Source organism: Tamandua tetradactyla, chromosome 18, assembly GCF_023851605.1.
Source record: "Tamandua tetradactyla isolate mTamTet1 chromosome 18, mTamTet1.pri, whole genome shotgun sequence".
NCBI lineage: Eukaryota > Metazoa > Chordata > Mammalia > Pilosa > Myrmecophagidae > Tamandua > Tamandua tetradactyla.
The window spans coordinates 63,632,430-63,651,555 of NC_135344.1; the positions used below are offsets into that span (position 1 = coordinate 63,632,430).

The following is a 19,126-nucleotide window of genomic DNA, read 5'->3' on the forward strand; positions in this document are numbered from 1 at the left end:
CTCCTTAAAGAGCTTTTGTGTCTCAAAGGAATTTGTTTAAAATGGTGAAGCAGCAGCTAACTCAATGGGAGAAATATATTTGGAAATCATATATCTGATAAAGGCTTGATATCCTGTGTACATAAATAAATTATGTAGTTCAACAATAAAAGAACCAAACCAATTATAAAATGGGCAGAGGTTATGAATAGACATTTTTCTGCAGAGCAAATACAGATAGCTAAAAAGCACATGAAGAGATGCTCATTTTCATTAACTTACAGAAATGCAAATTAAGACAATGAGATATCACCTCACACCTGTAAGAATGGCTGCTGTTAAAAAGATAAATACAAATGTTAGAGAGGATGTGGAGAAATAGGAACACTTATTCACTGTTAGTGGAAATGTATAACGGTGCAGCTGCTGTGGAAGACGGTTTGGCAATTCCTCAGAAAACTAAATATTGAGTTGCCCTATGGCCCAGCAATACCAACACTTGGTATATACCCAGAAGAGTTGAGGGCAGTGACACAAACAGACATTTGCACATTGATGTTCATAGTGACACTATTAACAATTGCAAAAAGATGGAAACAATCCACGTGCCCATCAACAGACAAGTAGATAAACAAAATGTAGTATATACTTATGATGGGGTATTATGCAGCAATAAGATGAAATTGTGTCCCAAAACATTACAACTTAGATGAACCTTAAGGACAAAATGCTGAGTGAAATAAGCAGACTCAAAAGGACAGATACTGTATGATTTTGCTCTTATGACTTGGTAGATAATCTCAGAGGATACACTATAGAATATATATAAAACCTAGAGATGGAAGAAAGGCTACTCAAAGAGGCTGAATCTAAATTCAAGGGAATGGACAGAAGTGATGGTAACCAATTAGCAGGTTTATAAGTAACAATGACATTTTGAAGGTGAAAATTACTGAAAAGAGCTGTATAGTGCCATGTATCCCACTGATTAAATTTATGATTATAAATAAGGTCTCACATACACTACTTCAATGGTTTGATAGTGGACAAAGAGTCAATAGTAGAAGGACCTAGAGGGAATATTAAAAATATATAACATGGCCAATAGTTAACAGGAAGATATCAACAGTACTACAGCACTACCAGGGGCAACTAACTATGGCAGGGGTGGGGAGACAAGTGATAAGGGGTGGTTTTGATTTGATAGTTGGTGATATGTTTGCTGGTTCTTTTCATTATGGACCAATTAAAATAGTCTAAAATTGGGAGTACTGCTGATTGTACAACCAAAGATACTGTGGGGCATGGTTTGTTTATTTTGGACATTATCCATGATGCCCAATAGATGCAGGGAGTCGAAGGATACAGTGACAGAGCAGCACAATGGTGAATGGTGATACATGTATATCATGGAATTTGGTGCAGCTATAAAAAGGAGGGACATCAAAGGGCATAAACGAACTGAATAAACCTCGGGGACAATGTGTTGAACAAAATGAGCTAGAAACAAAAGAACAAATATGCTAAGGTCTCTCTCAGAAAATATTTAAAAGAAAATGGGAGCCTAGATTGTGGGCTCTAATGGCAGCCACATGTGGTATGAAGTTATACATATATTTCTGAATTCTGAGACAATGGATTATATGTGTATGAGCTGGTATTTCCCTGGAACTTTGAATAGCTCAATGACACCTAGGTCCCAGAAACAGAGGCTGCAGACCTGAAAGTTAGCATAGCTATATATAATACATATAGTTAAAGTAACCGAAAAAGAGATCAAGCCTCAATTAGAGTTAATACAAAGCCAATCTGGCTGGGTCTAAGGTAAATTAGAATGCAGCGTAAAAGATAATAGTGTATGTTCTTTAGACCTTCACTTTCTGTATGAGATCAGAGGCAGAGAGGTTTATTATGTCTAGAACCTAAATTTTCTGTAACACAATCTAAATCAACCTCTCTGGATAGCTCATTTAGACAACCCAAACTCATGGAATCAGGAATGGGAATGAGGCCTTGTAATTCTCTATAGCTTAATATAATACCAGCGTACCTCTCAAACAATGGTGGCCTGATAATTTAAAAGTATTGGAACAGTTCTTTGAGGATCTGAAGGGGAAGCAATATATATATATGGAACTATTAAACTCTCCAATCTGGTAAGCCCCTGGTACCCTCTCAACCATTGGGAACTCCCAAGAAAATAGGCCCTGGATTTTGAGGCTTGCCCTTATGAAACTTACCTCTGTAGGGAAGAAGTTAAGACTACCCATATGAGGCCTAGGAACTGCTTCCAGGAAGCCTTTTTGTTGCTCAAATGTGGCCTTTCGTTAGGTCCAACTCTACAAGGAGGATCTTTCCCTCCCCTTTACGTGGTACAGTCTAGTCAATGGTAAAAGTCTCGAGGACAATGTGGGGCCTGACTCCCAGGGATGAGTCTGGCCCTCACACCATGGGGATCAACAACGCCTAACTGACCAAAAGGGGGAAAGAAGTTTAAAAAAATAAGGCATCAGAGGCCAAGAGAGATAAATGGAATCAAGGGGTTATTCTGGAGGGTACTGTTATGCAGCCTTCAGTTAGATAGTGCCACTTGCCATGGTTTGCTAAACCCCAGACAAGATCACTCTTGTTGACTCTTAAGAACATTTAGGGCTTGAACTGAGACTCTATAAAGGTCTCATGCACTAGGTTTGCCTTCCCAGAACCTATAATTCCCAGAGGAGGGGTTCCTAGGTCAGATAAATCCTGAAACTCAGAAGGACCAGACTCCAGGATTATCAATTAATCACATCCCTCTATCCTTTAGTGTGGACACCCCTTCTCAACATGAAAAAATCAGAACAGGCATTGCCCAAAATCCCTATAGATTGGGAAAAGGATTAAAGGAAAAGGAGGAGGTATAATAGAAAATGGGATTTAACAAACAAGTATGGCTGCTGAATTACTATATTATTATTCCTTCTAGCCTCCAGTGTTTTAGAGCAGCTAAAAGGAAAAATCTGAGAATGGTAGCCCATGACAAATTCTGGGATCTGTTCTGTAACTATTTGTTGAAGTGTGCTTTGAAAATCATTGCTTTTTTTCTTTCTTTGCTTTGTATATACGTTATGGTATACAATAAAGAAAAAATGTTTAAAATTCCAGGAGAAGAGAAAAGCATAAACAAAATCATGGGCACAGATGACTACACAGAGATTATCGTAATTTAAAAAGGAAGCTCAACTGTAGCATACTGAGAAATAAGATAGAACTAAATTAAAATGGCCAGATCATGGAAGACTCCAGTGCAGGAGATTTAACATAACATATGATGAAAGCAGGACTTTATAAAGTCAGTAATAGGAGGTTGAGAGAATTCTGGCTTCCATCTGGTTCCACCTCCCAAAGTACTGCACAACAAAATGAGGGGGCTACCAAGAACCCCTTGGTGGGTCTCCACTGTTATTTCCCCATGTGGGGAAGTGGGAGCAAACTAACCGGGCCTTTGAGTTATAAGATGTGTCACTGGGGCGGGCCGCGGTGGCTCAGCGGGCAAAGTGCTTGCCTGCTATGCCGGAGGACCTCGGTTTGATTCCCGGCCCCAGCCCATGTAACAAAAACGGAGAAACAGAATACAATAAAAACAAGAAAATGTTTAAAAATGTTTCCCTTTCTTCCTTCCTTCTATCCTTCCTTCCTTCTCTCTGTCTTTCCTTTAAAAAAAAAAAAAAAAGATGTGTCACTGGCAGAGTCCATAGTATCTCTGGTCATGAGAGCTGACTATTAAGAGATCTGGCCTGCATATTTAAGCTGAACATACTCTTAGCAAATGCCACATTACTGACCTGTTTTGAAGGCTTGCAGAAACTGAGATGTAGTCAAATAGAATCAAATGCTGTACTAATTCACAGAGGCCAACTCCGCCAGCATGGGGGCAAACAGGAACTAAAATGAGAGATTTCCATTTAATGCCAAGAGCAGGGCAGAGAGGCACGGCTGGGAAAGAGAAGCCTGTGAAGTTTCTATTATGTGGGTGAGTGATTAAATCATATAAATCCCAGGATGAAAATTGTTCAAGATTCCATGATTAAAGGCCTAAATGAGAATAAGTTTTTAAGAAGGGGGGGCAAAATATGTACTCATACTCATGAATTAATCTGCTAGGAGGGAAAACAGGTTTGGGTTTGCTGCCTGTAGAGCCCTTACTTCCAAACTTTTTGGCCATCAGTAATACTGAGAGGTTTTCATTGACACTTCCCAGTCTGCAGCTGTCGATCTGAAGAAACTGCAGGGCTTTAGCCTGTAGAAGTTGCTTAAATATCACTCTGTTGTGGCACTGGAAATAGAATTAAAAAGAAAACCAACCTCAGAGTCAGCCTGGGCCTTCAGGATAGCTAAATTGGACTGTATGTCAATTCTAAGCCAATTGTTAGTCATCAGGGCACCCCAAGGGCTTCAGGAAACCTGGAGGGGACCTTCACTTTGCAATCTGCCAGCAATAGCGTGACTAGAGTGAAACCATGTTCACTCTACAATTCATTAAGGACTAACTGGTTTATCTACTGGCAAATGGAGATTCAGAGGAACATCCAAATAAAATATGGAGAAAGCAAGGAACAGGTGGCAAAGCAGTGCTGCTCCTTTTTCTGGGGAAAACAGATTCTTCCTTCACGCTGCTCTGTTCTGTGGGCTGACTGTAGCACATTTTGGCAGACACGTGTGCTTAGTTTTTAAGCATAGAAAGTGAATGCAATGTTTATTCAATTTGGAATCTGGCTTTCTTAAAACCAGACAGTGCATTATATCTGCTTACAACAGCAACTTTAAATTGCTGCCTTGTAAATTTTGATTAGGTACTTTGAAACAGATAAATGACCTTTGTCATATGAATTGTAGAAAAACCCACAAACTTGGCTAGATCTGACCCGACTCTAAAAAGGTGCTGTAAAATGACCCAATTTCTACAATTATGGAAAGTCCCTAACTCAAAACAGTGGGCTGGAGGGCAGGCCATGGTGGCTCAGCACGCAGAGTTCTCACCTGCCATGCCAGAGACCCGGGTTCGATTTCCAATAGCTGCCCATACAAAAAAAAAAAACCCAAAAACAGTGGGCTGGAGCCTCACATGCACTGTCAGCGGGTGATCAGTATGCCAAGAACACAAAGGCATCACTTACCTGTTCTCCTGTTGCAACGCCGATTCCCAACGGGACCAATGCCTATAAAAATGTAAGGGAGACTCATGTTATTTTTCTAGGTTTTTCAACTGCATTTCCTAATATTTAACAATATTTATAGCTGAAGAAGGAAATGTCCCTGCTGTTGAAGTGTCTGAAGCCACCCTTCAGGTTTTAAGAATGGCAGAAGGGGACTGTGTGTACAAATAGAAGGCTGCTTGTACCAGCAGAGGGAGAAGCAGATACTTGTTCATATGCTGCCATCAGCTCCCTTCCCGGCAATGTTCTGCAAATTTCCCTCTGCACCATCCTGGCCCCTTTTTGCAGTGTTGAGCCCTTTCTGCAGGTGCTGCCCTCCCTGCCTGGGCCAGGCCTGTGTAGGGAACCAGAAGAAGGCTGGGCTAGCAGCAGGGGCTTACCTAGAACTACCAGGTCCTGCCTCTGCCAACTCCATTCCCTGGATCATCACTCCTCCTTCTGCCTTCTTGTCTCTCGGACACCACCCTTAGTGGTTATTCTAGAACCTGTTTCTTAGTGACTTTACATCCCATTTTCTGGGTCAGGCTTAGGCAAGTACTCATGGACTCCTGGTGTGCTGGAATCACTATTTTATCTCAAGGCTGCTCTTGCTGTTCTCTCCATTGCCCTTCAAAGTCAACTCACACCTTGCAATTGGGCCCCAGGCCACTCCCTTCTGGCCTCCATTCCGAAGGTGATTCCACATAGTGATTCCATGTCATCCTCCTCCAGCATCTGCAGTCTCTCACCAGTTTTCTCTCCTGGGGTAGCACTACCAAAGCCACTAATTGCTAACACTTCCTGAGTTCTTCCTGCCTGTCAGGTGCTGTGACAAGCACAAATGTAAATTATTCCTCACAGCAGCCCAGTGTTGTAGGAGACCTGGTCATCCTGATTGGACAGATGAGGAACAGGCTGATAGGGTTGGCAACTGACTCCAAGTCACAAAGCTGGAGAGGGGGAGCACTGGGGTTGGAACTCCAGGCCGATTGTAGAGGCAGGGTAGGTGATCCAAATCCTAAGGCGAGCTCACTTCCCAGCAGCAAATCCCTGCACATAGAAGTCAAATGTCCCCGATTCCCATCCTGCTCTGCCTCCCACCAGAGGGTGGACTTGGGCATGTCACTCAGCACCAAGGCCTCAGCCCCATTTGCCAAGGATTGGGAGTTAGGGCAGATGGCCTCCTGCACGTTGTCTGGCACTGAAACGTTATGCTTCCTTAAAGTTCTAACTGAGGGCCATGGTGGCTCAGCAGGCAAGAATGCTTGCCTGCCATGCCAGAGAAGCCGGGTTCGTTTCCCTGGTGCCTGCCCATGTTAAAAAAAAAAAAAAAAAAGTTCTAACTGAACTGTGCTTGGTTACCTATCTCAAGAGAGAAGAGAGGGCGCAAGGCTGAGGAAGAGAAAAGCTATCTTGACTTAACTCATTCCACCATTTTAAAGCAGGTATGTGCCTGGCATAGAATGGGCACCAATGGATTTGCTCTATTTTAACTGTGTCCTTGGCTACAACTAGATTGCTAGAAAAACTTTCCTGGTTCTTACCCCTGCCCCCGATTTCTTACTGCTCTTCCCTCACTTCCCATATACCCTGACCCAATCCATTGCCCATGTTGCTATCCATCAAGTCATCTTTAACTGCAGCTTTTGCTAAATCATTCTCTCACTCAGGAGCCTGCAATGGCTCACTTTATCGACTACATCTTCTGAACACACGTATTCCCTCCTTTCTCACACTCCCTTCTTCCCGGCCCTGCATGCCCTCCTTTCCAGCCCTGGACCCAGTCAGATGTCTTCAGTGGCCCTGGATGCCCCCTGGGGGAATGGCCTTCCCTCTGGAGACAGTGGCATGGAGGATTTAAGCCCAAAAGAGCTTCCAGTGGGCAGAGGTTCACCCACCTCTTGAGCAAGCTGGCATTCCATAGGCATGCCAACCCTTTCAGAACCACAAGGAGAAAAGGAAAGTGGCTCAGGGAAAACATTTAACCACAATCTTTCACTAGAGACTCTCATTTTGGAGCTCTTCCTTGGAAGGTGTTAGTTCTGTTAAATAAAGAAGGTTATGGTTGTTCTATGTTCCTGCCTACCTTTTCCTCACCTAGAGTTCAGCTTCCTTTCTGAGTCAGCTCTGCTCTGACCCCAAGGCTATCCCCAGCTGTCCCAACACCACCACCCCCTTTTCCTCCCATGAATTCCTCTTCAACCCTCAGTGCCCTAGCCAAAGACTCCACTTGGCTGTTTCATAAATCTGTTTTTCCCTCTAGCTTGGCTGTAAGGTAGGCAATTCTTGAAAAGTGCTGGATATATGGCAGATAATATGCTGATTTACTGAAACAGAAGAGTTGACCCTGGAGTTCCCAACTCCACACCCCCAGTAGGTCTCATCAGTTCATGGAGAATGCAGCAAGGTGTCCTAGAACTTCCAACTAAGACTGTCCTCAGAGTTCAGTTTTAAAAATCAACATTACTAATAGCTTTGAAAAGTTACCTCAGGGACAAAAAACATTCCTAGGCAGGCAAGACTTGACTGGGCCCAACGAATACACTAACCCAGTGGCACAGTGAAGAGTGGGGTAGGAGGTGCCTGGTCAAAACAAGAAAGTGGAGGCAGTAACTATGCCTGGGGGGAGCAATGAGGCTTAAGGCACATCTGGGGCCAGAACCAGGCGTACCAAGCTATGGAGCTAAGGACATGGCGTCAGCTTAGGCTGGTGCTGTTAACCATTAACTGACCCCTGCCATAGCTCCTCACTCATCGAGCAGCCTTTAGTTTAATATGGCCTCCCATGGAGCTTGCTCAGGTCAGAGGATAGAAAAACATGAAGCTCTGGCAGTTGAATTTCTCCTGATAAATTAATCAATGGGCATGTGGCTTTGTCTATCAGTGCTGTAAACTTGGTGAATAGGGGGTCTCTCCACGAGAGATAGGATGTTTCCTAGATGTTCTGACATAACAGGTTCTTCCTAAATCTGAAAGGGAGCCCGCAGCAGGGTGGATTTGTTGAAGAAGTGCCCTGTTTCCCTGGGAAACAGACAGGCATCCTTCTCTTGGGGAGGCCCAGACTTTATTTTTCACAAAAAAGAAAAAAAAATGATTGTGATGATAAAAATATATTTATTCCTTCTAGCCGCCTATGTTCATGATCAGCTAAAAGGAAAAATCAGATGGTGGTATGGTAACTCAGGACAAACTCTGGGATCTGTCCTATAACTACCTGTTGAAGAGTACTTTGAAAATGATTGCTTTTTCTTTGCTTTATATATATATGTTATATTATACAATAAAACAAGTTAAAAAAAAAAAGGATGGCAGATCTGCAATTGCAGTATTTGTCATAAGTCAAAATTACTTCAACTACATCATCAGGAAAAGTAAAAGGGAATAAGCAAATGCACTTAGGCTCTGTCACGACCTTCCTGGAAAATCATATAAGCAGCAATGGTTTTTCTACCTTGGCAATGGTGGCATGTCCAAGAATGTCATCAGGGGAGGTTGGCTCCTCAATCCACAGGGGCTTGAACTCGGCCAGCTTTAGCATCCACTCCACTGCTTCAGGTACCTCCCAGCGCTGGTTGGCATCCAGCATCTGGGGTGGGGAGAGAGGGAGACTCCTCACAGTGGGTATGTCTGGTGCTGACCATGCTCCAGGGAGGAAATGCTGCCACTGTCCACTGAGGACCATGTTCTACAGAGCCTGGCATCTCTGGGGGGTCCAACACGCAGCCCTAACAAAGGGAGCCAAACAGCCACAGAGATGCAGAACTTTGGCTCCAGCTACTGTTTTTGGAGAATATGTGAACTGTTTAACTGAGCTACTGTCATCTCTAGAAAAGCCCTAGGGTTGGGCCCATGAGGAACTTGGTGGCCCTAGAGCTCTGCCCAATCTTCATTTAGATGCCACCCACATGAATGTGTCTTGCAAATGAGGAACACAATTCACTCGGTTTGTAGGGAGCATTTGATCATATTCTGAATCATTATGCACAGACAATACTGAGTTCGGTTCACCTATTTATTATGTGTTCAGCATAATAAATAACCCAAACCTACCATTAATTAAGCATCCGCTCCACTCGGCACTTTTTGGACTTTATCTTATTTGGAATCTATAATAACCCTATGTGACAGTTCATATTAACCCATTTTACAAAGAAGAAAACCGACATGCAGAGAAGTAACTTGCCCAAAAACAGGACGTCAAGTAGATTGTGGGTGTGGCCCCAGGCCTCTTTCACCCCAAGGCCCCTGCTCTTTGCATTCTGTTCTCCTGCCTGGAAGAACAGGCCAGATGAACAAAGTAAGAGACGGCCTTTTTCCTCCCAACCTTTCCACGCCTGGGGAAGGCACACAGAGAGACGCTACCTCTAGTGAAGCATGCTAAGTGCTAAGCCCTCCCTCACGGATGTTATGAGACCCAGAGGATGGAACATGTACAATCAATTTTTATCATAAGTTATTTGGATGAGGATGACCTCATACAATGAAAATGGCATTACCACTTCATATATAATTAATGGGACTTCCGATCCTATGTCAAGGACTCCAAATTTCCAACTTCAATTATGAAACAGGCTTCTAAAACTTCAATAAAAAAATCTTATTGGGACATTCTTTTGTGAAAATGTTTTACATATAACAAGAAATGCCTTATAAAAATACACAATCCAGAATGAAAGGCCCTCCACTTATTATCTTAGGCAAAGTTCCTACATAAGCTTTCTTCAATAAGGGCTCCCTGAGACCCACCTACCCCATGAGCTGCTAGGGTGAATTTATTAAGGAGGAAGATTAAATGATGGACACAGGGCAGGCCACAGTGGCTCAGTGGTAGAGTTCTCGCCTGCCATGCAGGAGACCTGGGTTTGATTCCTGGTGCCTGCCCATGTTAAAAAAAAGAAAAAAAAGTCATAAAAAATGATGCATACAGCAGGGCACCCATGGGGGAGCCTGTTTACTCAAGTGCATCCATATTAGCAAGAAGCAAAGATCCCAAACCCAGATCTTATTTAACTAGTTCTGCAGAAAATAAATAAATAACCAGCTTTCTTAGTATTTTTTCTGTTGCAAAGCCTGTAAAGCCATACACTTCCTCTGAAATAAGTTTTTAATGTCTCAGTATTCTTTAACCATTGCTTGAAATGTGTTGCTTTTGACCCTGGATAAAGGCTTCATGCAAGTACTTATTTCTCAGTGGCCTGGCCTGAGGATCTATTTACCAAAGTGTTGTTGGGTCCTATCACGTCTCGGACCAGGCGGCATCTGCGGACATCATCCTGGAGGTCAGCACCAACCTTCACTTTAAACCTATAAAGTAAATGTGGCTGGACAGTAGAGGTCTACTCCCTCGGTGGCAGACACACCCGAAGTTCCTGCAGCAGTGACCATCTCGGTCAGTATTTCGCAGATCACATTTTCTGTAACCTCTTGTTCTTTCCCAATCATCTTCACACAAGTCGTGTTGAGAATCAACTGCAAACTGTGTCTCTGTATCAGGGCCACTGCTCTTTAGCTGCTGGTCTGACGTTAAGGCCCTGGAGAGAAGGTTAGGTCTCCAAGAATGTCAGTGACCTTCTGCTGTGTCAGCAAAAGGGGTTAAAGGTGCAAAAGTCACAAAATTGAGAAGAGGAGTGTTGGGAAGGGGGACCAAGTAGGCTGTCCAATTATATCCTAATACAAGGAGTATTATTTATAAAAAAAAAAAAAAACTTCCATTTTCTTAGCCTTTCCTGCATAGTGCTTTGTCTTAAATGAACTCACTGAGAGGTGGGCTGCAGAGACATTCTCTTCCCCATGGTACAGGTGGCTGTGGCTTGGGGAGGGGACGTTCTGAGGCCATAGAACTATAGAGCAGCAGTGACTTCTTTATGATACTCATGAGCACCCTTAATCAGTGCAGATGTCCAACTGCCCTCTGAGACCCATGCCTCTATGCTGTGCCCACTTTTTTAGTGGTCAGGAGAGCGTCCATCAGCCCAAGTGTGGGCTGGAAGCTGTCCCTCTGCCTGCATACCCTGGGCACACCTGGGATGACTGAGCTCTGCCCTCTGCTTTCCCTCACACCTACCTTCTGTTCACAAATGCCAAATGTGGCACACACTCAGCACCTCTGCTGCTCTCTCCCCTGAAACACTAAAAAAGAGGTTTCTGTACTGGTTAGGAGCCCCAACAGATGATCTGTAATGCTCAGAGCAGGTGCGGGCTACAGCTTCTGGGTGCTGGGCCTCCCATGCCAGAAGGCTGGGGAATCTCTCCTCATCCCTCCCTATATACTTGGCAAGAGAGGAAGTAAGGCAGCATTCACTGAGCACCTACCACAAGTCTCGCACTCTGCTGGTCCGTCCAGAAATGACAACTTATTTCATCTTGAATTAATATTATTTCCATTTTATAGAGGAAAAAAGAGGCTCAGAGATAGTGAGCAATTTGCCCAAGTCATACAGCTAGTATGTGCAGGGAATGAGGGGAAAAGGCCAGGTTTGAATCCAGAGCCTCTCCACTGTTACCAGTTGCTGCCTTCAGGTTGTCACTCCCCGACTCTAGCTAAGGAGCTCACAAGAATCCCTCATGCCTCAAAATTCAATGTGCATTTTTAAAATGCAGATTCCAACCCAGCAGATCTGGTTAAGACCTGAGATTCTGAACTGCTAACAAGCTCCCAGGTGATGCTGATGCTTTTTGTCCAGGGATCCCACTTTGCCTATCAGGAAGCTCAAGGGCTAGAGGGATGGCTGAGTCATTGGGGGAAGCTGGTGGTATATCACAGGTAGAAAGTAAAACCTTGTACTGAGCTGAGGACACCACAGTAACCAGGTGGAGAAAGCTGGTGGCCCCTCCACATCCTACACTACCTGAGGGGTGTCATTCATGATTCTGGGCCATGACAGCCACAGGTAGATTTGGGGGTCTATTACTGTGATGCTTGAGAAACAGATGAGAGAAATGCTAATAACTAGAGTCTGGTAAAGAGACAGCTGGGGGAAATAAGAGGAGTTGACATGTAACTGGAAGAGGCATAGACACCACAGAGGTGAACATGGACCAGTGGCTGGAAGTTATAGGGAAGTAAAGAGTTCATGATATTAAAGACCTAATACTTAGGGTGACCAAACCATGGAAAAGTGCCTTACAAAGTTAAGCTCGCTGCTTCTAGGGATGTTCAAGAAGAAGCTGAATCAGTGATAATTACAGATGGTAAAAACTGGATTTCTATTCTAGGTGGGAGCCTGGAGTTGATGATCTCCAACTCTGATATTCTAGGATTCTAAGTGGTACTCATCCTGTCTTTAGAGAAAGAGCCTAGCTTAGATTTGGAAACTTCTCATACACGTCCCTATGTGCCAGACTGCTTCAGGATGTGTCCTGGCACTGTGAGTGCATTTTAATCCTTGGCTCCTCTCCACTGATGAACCTCCGGTGCTACCAACTAGAAGAATCAAATCCATCACCACATCACTAAGTTTACCTTGTCCAGCCATCCTTCAGTGCCTCAGCGCAGAGCTGTGGGGAAAAAAAAATACCCACCATCACATGCTGGGCAGCTCTCCTGGGTCTGATGAATCCCTTAAATCATTTCTGAATAATTGTTATGGTTTTAGCATAAGCCAGAAGAACAAGCATGTGTTGTTGAAATTAGAACAGAAACAGCTTAGCCAACAGAGCAAAACTCTTTATACTTAGAGGGTAACTTTCTTTCCTCATCTCTATGGAAACCATTTCTTTAATTGTCACACCATTCCTGGAAGGGAATGTAGTGTTACTATACATCTTTTAAAGCTAGGACATTCTGTGGCCTCCATAAAACTAATGGATGTAAGAGTTACAAGCAGAAGCCAGTTTCTCTTTCTCTCACTCTCTCAGCTCTAATGTGTACAGTACTCACTCTCAGCTCTAATGTGTAGGTTACAGTACAGGAAAGAGGAGTCAATCAACAATGTACAGACTCCATGCAGTGCCAGCCATCGGGCTCTGCGTATCACCTACTGATAGCATTTATCTTAGTCTCAAAACCATCCCACAAGAATTGTATTTTTACCCCATTTCACAGGGAGGAAACTGAGGTGTGGTATGGCTAAGCACAATGGTACACTGCCAAGCCTATCTAGACCCCATCTGGTCTGTCAGACGCCAGCATCCCAGCCAGAATCACTGGGGCATCGAGTTCTGCACCCACAATTTGAGTGGCTTTATTTTTGCTTGTGTATAAGGACAATTCAGAATGACACCTAGGGTCCCTAAATGTATGATGGCTAACAAGCAGTATGAAATCTGTTCCAGAAGGCCCAGAGTACTAAAAAGCCTTTCCACAAAACCAGGAAACAGTGCCAACCTGCTTCAGTGTGTCGTCTGAGTACCCCAGCCAGGCACATGATGTGGTATAGGCGGGGTAGCCGCAGGTCAGCATTTGCTGCTCTGGGAAAACACAAAGTTCTTGTCAATATTTGGCACTTTCCAGAGACCTTTGGGATTAGCCTGTAGCCAGGCGGCTGCTCCTGGAGAAACCATAAAGGAAGCCCTGCTGTCCCTTACACCCTTCCACAACAGGGAGAAGCCTTTCACATCTATCCAGCCACCAGCCAGCCTTATGGGCATTCACAGTCTTGCAAACTACAGAGGGACAGATGTCATCCTGGGCAGAGTGGATGCCCTCTCCGGTTATCCCACTAACCAGGGGCCCTCACCTATCCTATTGTGTGACCCTGAAGCTAAACTTCTTTTCACTGCTGGCTGAAGTGAACTTTGCAGTAAGAGGCCACACTCAGGGGGCTTATTTCATTTAGACTCAAATGTCTGTCTGAGGGCCCAGCTGCTGGCATGGGGCATTTTGGGGGGACAGTGTGTACCCTCAAAGGACAGGGGCACTCCAAAGGGAACAATGATAACAAAAACAGTGAAGGAAATTCTCTCCCAACCTACCTCTTTCTTTGTTACCAGCTTGGCCTTTCTGTAATATTTCTGGGAAAAAGAAAAAGTGTCATTCACTCTTTTGGACAGCAAAGCTCACTGCGACTCTGCTTACCCATTGGGGTACACCGAAAAGCAGCCCGGGTCATCATTCTAAGCATGACTCACCATAGGCCTCTTCCTCAGTCAGAACGTCAGTGATGTACCTGAAATCTATGCAGGACAGCAGTGCCTTGGGATCCTGGTAACAGTGACAAGAGGGAGAAGAGTCCCCAATCAATTCACAACAGGGTTATGTTTCTAAGAATTCACTTATGCTGACAATTCGCACTTAGCTGTCTGGGAAAGGCCCTTGGGGAATTGTGTTAATTGTCTGATTACATCATTCCTGGTGTGTCCTCTTATGGCAGCACTTTGGCACCTCCTGACAAAGTCCTCAGACCCTCGTGCTCCAACCCCTTGCTCCTTCCCTGTCTCTGCAGACCCAGGCTCCAGCTATTTCAACTAGTATCATTTCTAGGAAGAGGGCCAGGCATGAAGCAAACCCAATGGGCTAAATGACCAGATAGGTGCCCGGTATCCCCGCCCCCTGCTCACATGCATGCAGGGACGGGGGACGAGTGAGATGCTGCAGCCACCCAGCTGGTGGGGTGAGAAGGCCCGTCTCAGCCAGGCCGCCCAGGGTCAATCCTGCCAAGTAATGGCCCCCTGACTCCGGGCGCTTTCCTCTATGGAGCAGGATTAATGGCCCCTTGACTCCAGGCAGTTTCCTCTATGGAACAGGATTAAATGGGAGGGTACTCGGCCAGAGCGTGGGAAATGATCGCTGACTCATCTTGAATAATCACTGGCTGTCACCATATACAACCCTCTTCCCTTGCTACAAGCCCTGAGAATCTGCTGGCTCTTGAGGAGGCCTCTCCCCACTCACACCCACAGTCAGCTGGAAAGAACCAGTCTGTTTCAGTGTGACCAATAAGAGTCTGATATAACCAGTGAAAATCTGAAATGTTCTTTCTACCCTGAGATTCAGCTTCTTGTGAGAGTACAGGCAGGGAAATGGAGTAAGAGCCCAAAGAAAAGTCCACAGGAAAGATTTCAGGCCGCTTTCCAGAGGTCCTCAAATCATTTGCTTTGGGTGGCCACCTCCTAAGCCCACAGGAAGGTGGCTCGAGAGGTCCACATACTTGACCTTTGGATAAGCCCACCCCACCCCCACCCCCAACCATGCCAGAGAGATGATGTGATATCCTGCCTCTGTTTTCCCCCAGAGAAGAAACCAAGTCTGCTGGACCAACATTCTTCAAGGTCATGCATGGTGTTCACTGCTTTTCCTTAATTTTGATGCCAAATAATAACAAGAGCCTCCATTTTCTGAGCCCCAGACTTTCAGCAGCCATCCAAGCATCACTATAAGGAAGCTGAAGCTCAGAGTTGGTTAAATAACAGGTTCAAGGTCACTCAGCTTCTAAGTGGTGAAACCAGGGTTCAAAGCCAGGTTTGCCTAGAGCTGAAGTTCACTCCCCTTTTTAACTTGCCTATGGCTTTTTCCTCCTCATCCTTGCTATACATAGGTCAAGGAGAAGGAAAACAGCAAGTGACTCTCTCTAGAATTAAGTATTTAGCTCCTTCCCTGCTAGAAAGTACAGATGGAGACCACAACAATCAGATCATTTGTTACTTGCTTTTGGAGTCAAAGGGACTGGACAATATCTTAATAATAATATCCTGTACTTCAGAGTTTGTGAAGCACTTTTCTCCTTTAGTCTATAAATCAACTCTATGAGGTTCACAAAAAGCTACAATCACCTCCTTTCCATAGATCTGGAAACAGAGTCTCAGAGAATTTATGTGTTTAAAACTCTCAGTGGGGAGCCAGGGCCAAACCTTTGTACTACCTGCCTGAAGGAACACAGGTACTTGCTACTGCCAGTGTCAGGAAAAATAACTATAGTCTACCCGTGTTTTACTTTGTCATCACTACAGTGATGATAAATAGTTCTGAATATATTTACTCTAACTATCAAATGGCATGAGATTCATTTCTTTACAGAAACAATTCTAATATTTAAGAATTTACTTACCATGTCAACAAGTAGCTTCCACAGAGGCTTGAAGAAAAAAAGAAAACATTTATGAAATGTGTGTAAAATATCCATTTTTTTCCTGACAAATAAATGCACTAATGGCAAACTCCCTCCAGAGCAACATCTGACACACCGTCCCTCAATGCCACCCATGGCTCTGCTGTATTTCAGTGCTCTACCTTGCCGCCCCTTCCCAACCTATTCCCTCAATTTTCTTACTACTGCCAACATCTCTTGGTAGGGAGAAATCCAAACAATTCCCCATATTTCCTTTCGGAGGCCTGCTGTGCATTTATCTTTATTCTCTAGAAGGTTGCTCATAGAGGCAGCATTTTTCCCTCCACTGTGCACTGTAATGTTCCTGGTATCACAGAGGCCAGCTTAGTTACCTTGCCTTCCTGCTTGGCCCACAGGTCCCACACGGCATTGAGAACGGCCGCCGTTGCCAGATGCACAACCCCCTTTTCTGGACCAATCTGATCAGGAAGCAAACACACCAGTGCCACTTTGAGAAAAGGGATTATTTAGGTCTGCTAGCTGGCAACACATTTCAAGAATTAAAAAGTAGTGATGGAAACTCACTTTAAGTTGCCTTTTACAAAAAAGTTTCAAACTTACAGAAGAGTTGCAAGAATAGTACAAGGGACTTCTGTATATTTCTCTCTCTCTTTACATGTAGCCATATATTTTTTTATCTGAACCATTTGAGTAAATTTTCCATAAACAACCTGAGAGTAAGTAGCAGATATAATGCCTATGTACCTCTAAATACCTCAGAGTGGTTCATAAAAACAAGGACATTCTCATTTATATAACAATAATGAAATGATTAAACTCAGGATCTGTAAGACTGACAGACTGCTATGATCTAAAAGACAGTTCCATATTCAGGTTTCACCAATTATCCCTATAACAGACTTTATTTAACCCTGATTTGGGCCCAATCCAGACAGACCACATAGTGCCTCTGTCAATCTCTTTAATCTCTTTTAATCTGGGACAGTTTTCTTTTTAATGATATTGGTATTTTAAAGAGTACAGGCCAGTTGACTTCTACAGTGTCCCTCAATTTGGGTTGGTATGGAGTTCCTTCACGATTAGACTCAGGTTATACTTTTTTTGGGCACAAATACCACAAATGTGTTGATGCCACTTTGTCCTATTAGGACCTATTTTATATCTTAGACTAGTTAAGTGTTCATAAAGTTTCTCCACTGTGAAGTTACCATTTTCCATTTCTAAGGAAGGAGATGATGAGTGCCCAGTAATTTTAGCATCCAACAATGATTCTCACCTCAGCCAATTATAACTACGATAGTTGCAATGTGATGATTTTCTAATGTTATAATTCCTTTTAAAGTTATTTGTTGGTATTGTACTGTAATGATGAGCTATCTCTTGGTTGTGTGTATGTATCCCAATGATACAGGGATTCTCATTTTATTCTATTGGCTATAATCCATTACTATCATATTTATGTTGATTCTCAAATGATCCCAGATTCGGCCAATGGGAGCCTCTTCAAGCTGACTCCTATAAAAACAAGTTTAGTTTGGTTTGCAGAAAGTTAAAATGAAATTCAAAATGATACGGAAAGTGTGTTCTCTTCTGCTGTCTTGTTGCATGGATAGGAGACTGAGTGAGTTAAGAAAAGACAAATCCAGTCTCAGGAAACATGTCCAGGTAATTGCTTTTATCTTGCTATGAAAGAATCCTTTCTTTAGAACCTTATTTTTTTGATGCCTTGAATTTCTTGTTCAATTGCATACCTATACACATATAAGAGGCTGTAATCTTCCATCTTTGCTCTTCTCTTGTGCATCTGTCTGTCCCCAGTCACTTTGGCCCACAACTCTAAAACTGTCTGCATTCTCTCTCCACAAGGTAGCCCACTCAGGGACTTTATTTTTAGAGAGTCCAGACCACATCTTCCAAATTCAGGGAATGGGAGATGGGGCCAATAAAAGCAGAAATAGCTCTAAGGATCTGAAAATATTCAGATTCAAGTCTTACAGAAAAGAATCAATTGGCTCAAGATATTGATTATCTAAAATGGGTCAGGCCCTAATTTATCTGAACAAAATATTTTACTTTAAAATTGCAAATCCATCCCTATTTTTATATTTCTTGCCATAAAGAGGCACCTGAAATCTTAGTAACATTATTTAGAAAAGCATTTTACAAAATACGCCTCTTACCCATCTGAGCTGCCCGTCACTTGTGAGCTGCCTGTAGAAACTCCGGAAGTTTCCGACAATGTCCCTAAGATCCTTGTGAAGCAAATGGTGGGCAAGGGCATTTACGGCACAGACAACTATTGAAAAATAAGATGTAATTCTTGCTTATATTTTGGCATGAAGTTAACATATTAAGGCACAAAAATACCAGAAACAACATGGCATTTTGTGAAAAAAAATTTTAAATGACAAAGGCATATCCTTTTAAAAATTCCCTCAAATATGTCTTTGTCATAACTAAACCAGATAGAATAGCTGTTAATCCATATAGTGAGCTTAATTTCTGAGTAGAATCAAGACATTTTTAATTGGTTATCATGTGAAAAACAGAACCATCAATCTAAAAGTTTAAATTACGTTCTCAAATTATTTTCCTATTTACTTCATAAAGTGGCTGACAATCAGATTCAAAACCAAATCTTGCTAGTGCCTTGTTCCTAAGGAATAAGAAAACTCTGACTTAGAGAGTCAAAAAAAAGAAAAAAAAAATGCGTTTTCAATATTGTCAAATATAGGAAGTACCTTAAATTCACAACCTGTCCAATATACTACTAAAGATTAATTGAAACAAATCTGTAATTAACATAATTATATGTAGAAGTTAAAGTACATGAAAATACCATTATCATAAACATCACTTTCTTTTACTTTTTACTTTTGATAAACTACATTTTACACAAGTAGTTCAAAGGTTGAACTTAATTTAGGTCAGCATCATTCATTTATTTATTTCTGGGTGTTTTATTCA

General features: G+C 43.0%; 1 protein-coding gene across 4 annotated transcripts in view; it reads right to left on the reverse strand.

The window, feature by feature from the left end:
- The window catches only part of ENOSF1 (enolase superfamily member 1), a 77,033-nt gene that overhangs the window by 21,333 nt on the left and 36,574 nt on the right, over window positions 1-19,126 (reverse strand). For 2 of the 4 annotated variants that reach the window (XM_077135857.1, XM_077135855.1), the window contains exons 3-14: window positions 18,340-18,455; window positions 16,531-16,617; window positions 16,139-16,165; window positions 14,223-14,295; window positions 14,067-14,105; window positions 13,480-13,562; window positions 12,616-12,650; window positions 10,370-10,457; window positions 8,605-8,739; window positions 5,136-5,177; window positions 4,165-4,294; window positions 3,804-3,903 (exon numbers count right to left, since the gene is read on the reverse strand). In XM_077135857.1, coding sequence (XP_076991972.1) covers window positions 3,804-3,903; window positions 4,165-4,294; window positions 5,136-5,177; window positions 8,605-8,739; window positions 10,370-10,457; window positions 12,616-12,650; window positions 13,480-13,562; window positions 14,067-14,105; window positions 14,223-14,295; window positions 16,139-16,165; window positions 16,531-16,617; window positions 18,340-18,455 — 955 coding nt within the window. The remainder of the gene's footprint in view (window positions 1-3,803; window positions 3,904-4,164; window positions 4,295-5,135; window positions 5,178-8,604; window positions 8,740-10,369; window positions 10,458-12,615; window positions 12,651-13,479; window positions 13,563-14,066; window positions 14,106-14,222; window positions 14,296-16,138; window positions 16,166-16,530; window positions 16,618-18,339; window positions 18,456-19,126) is intronic. The other 2 variants (XM_077135856.1, XM_077135858.1) reach the window with 2 other exon arrangements.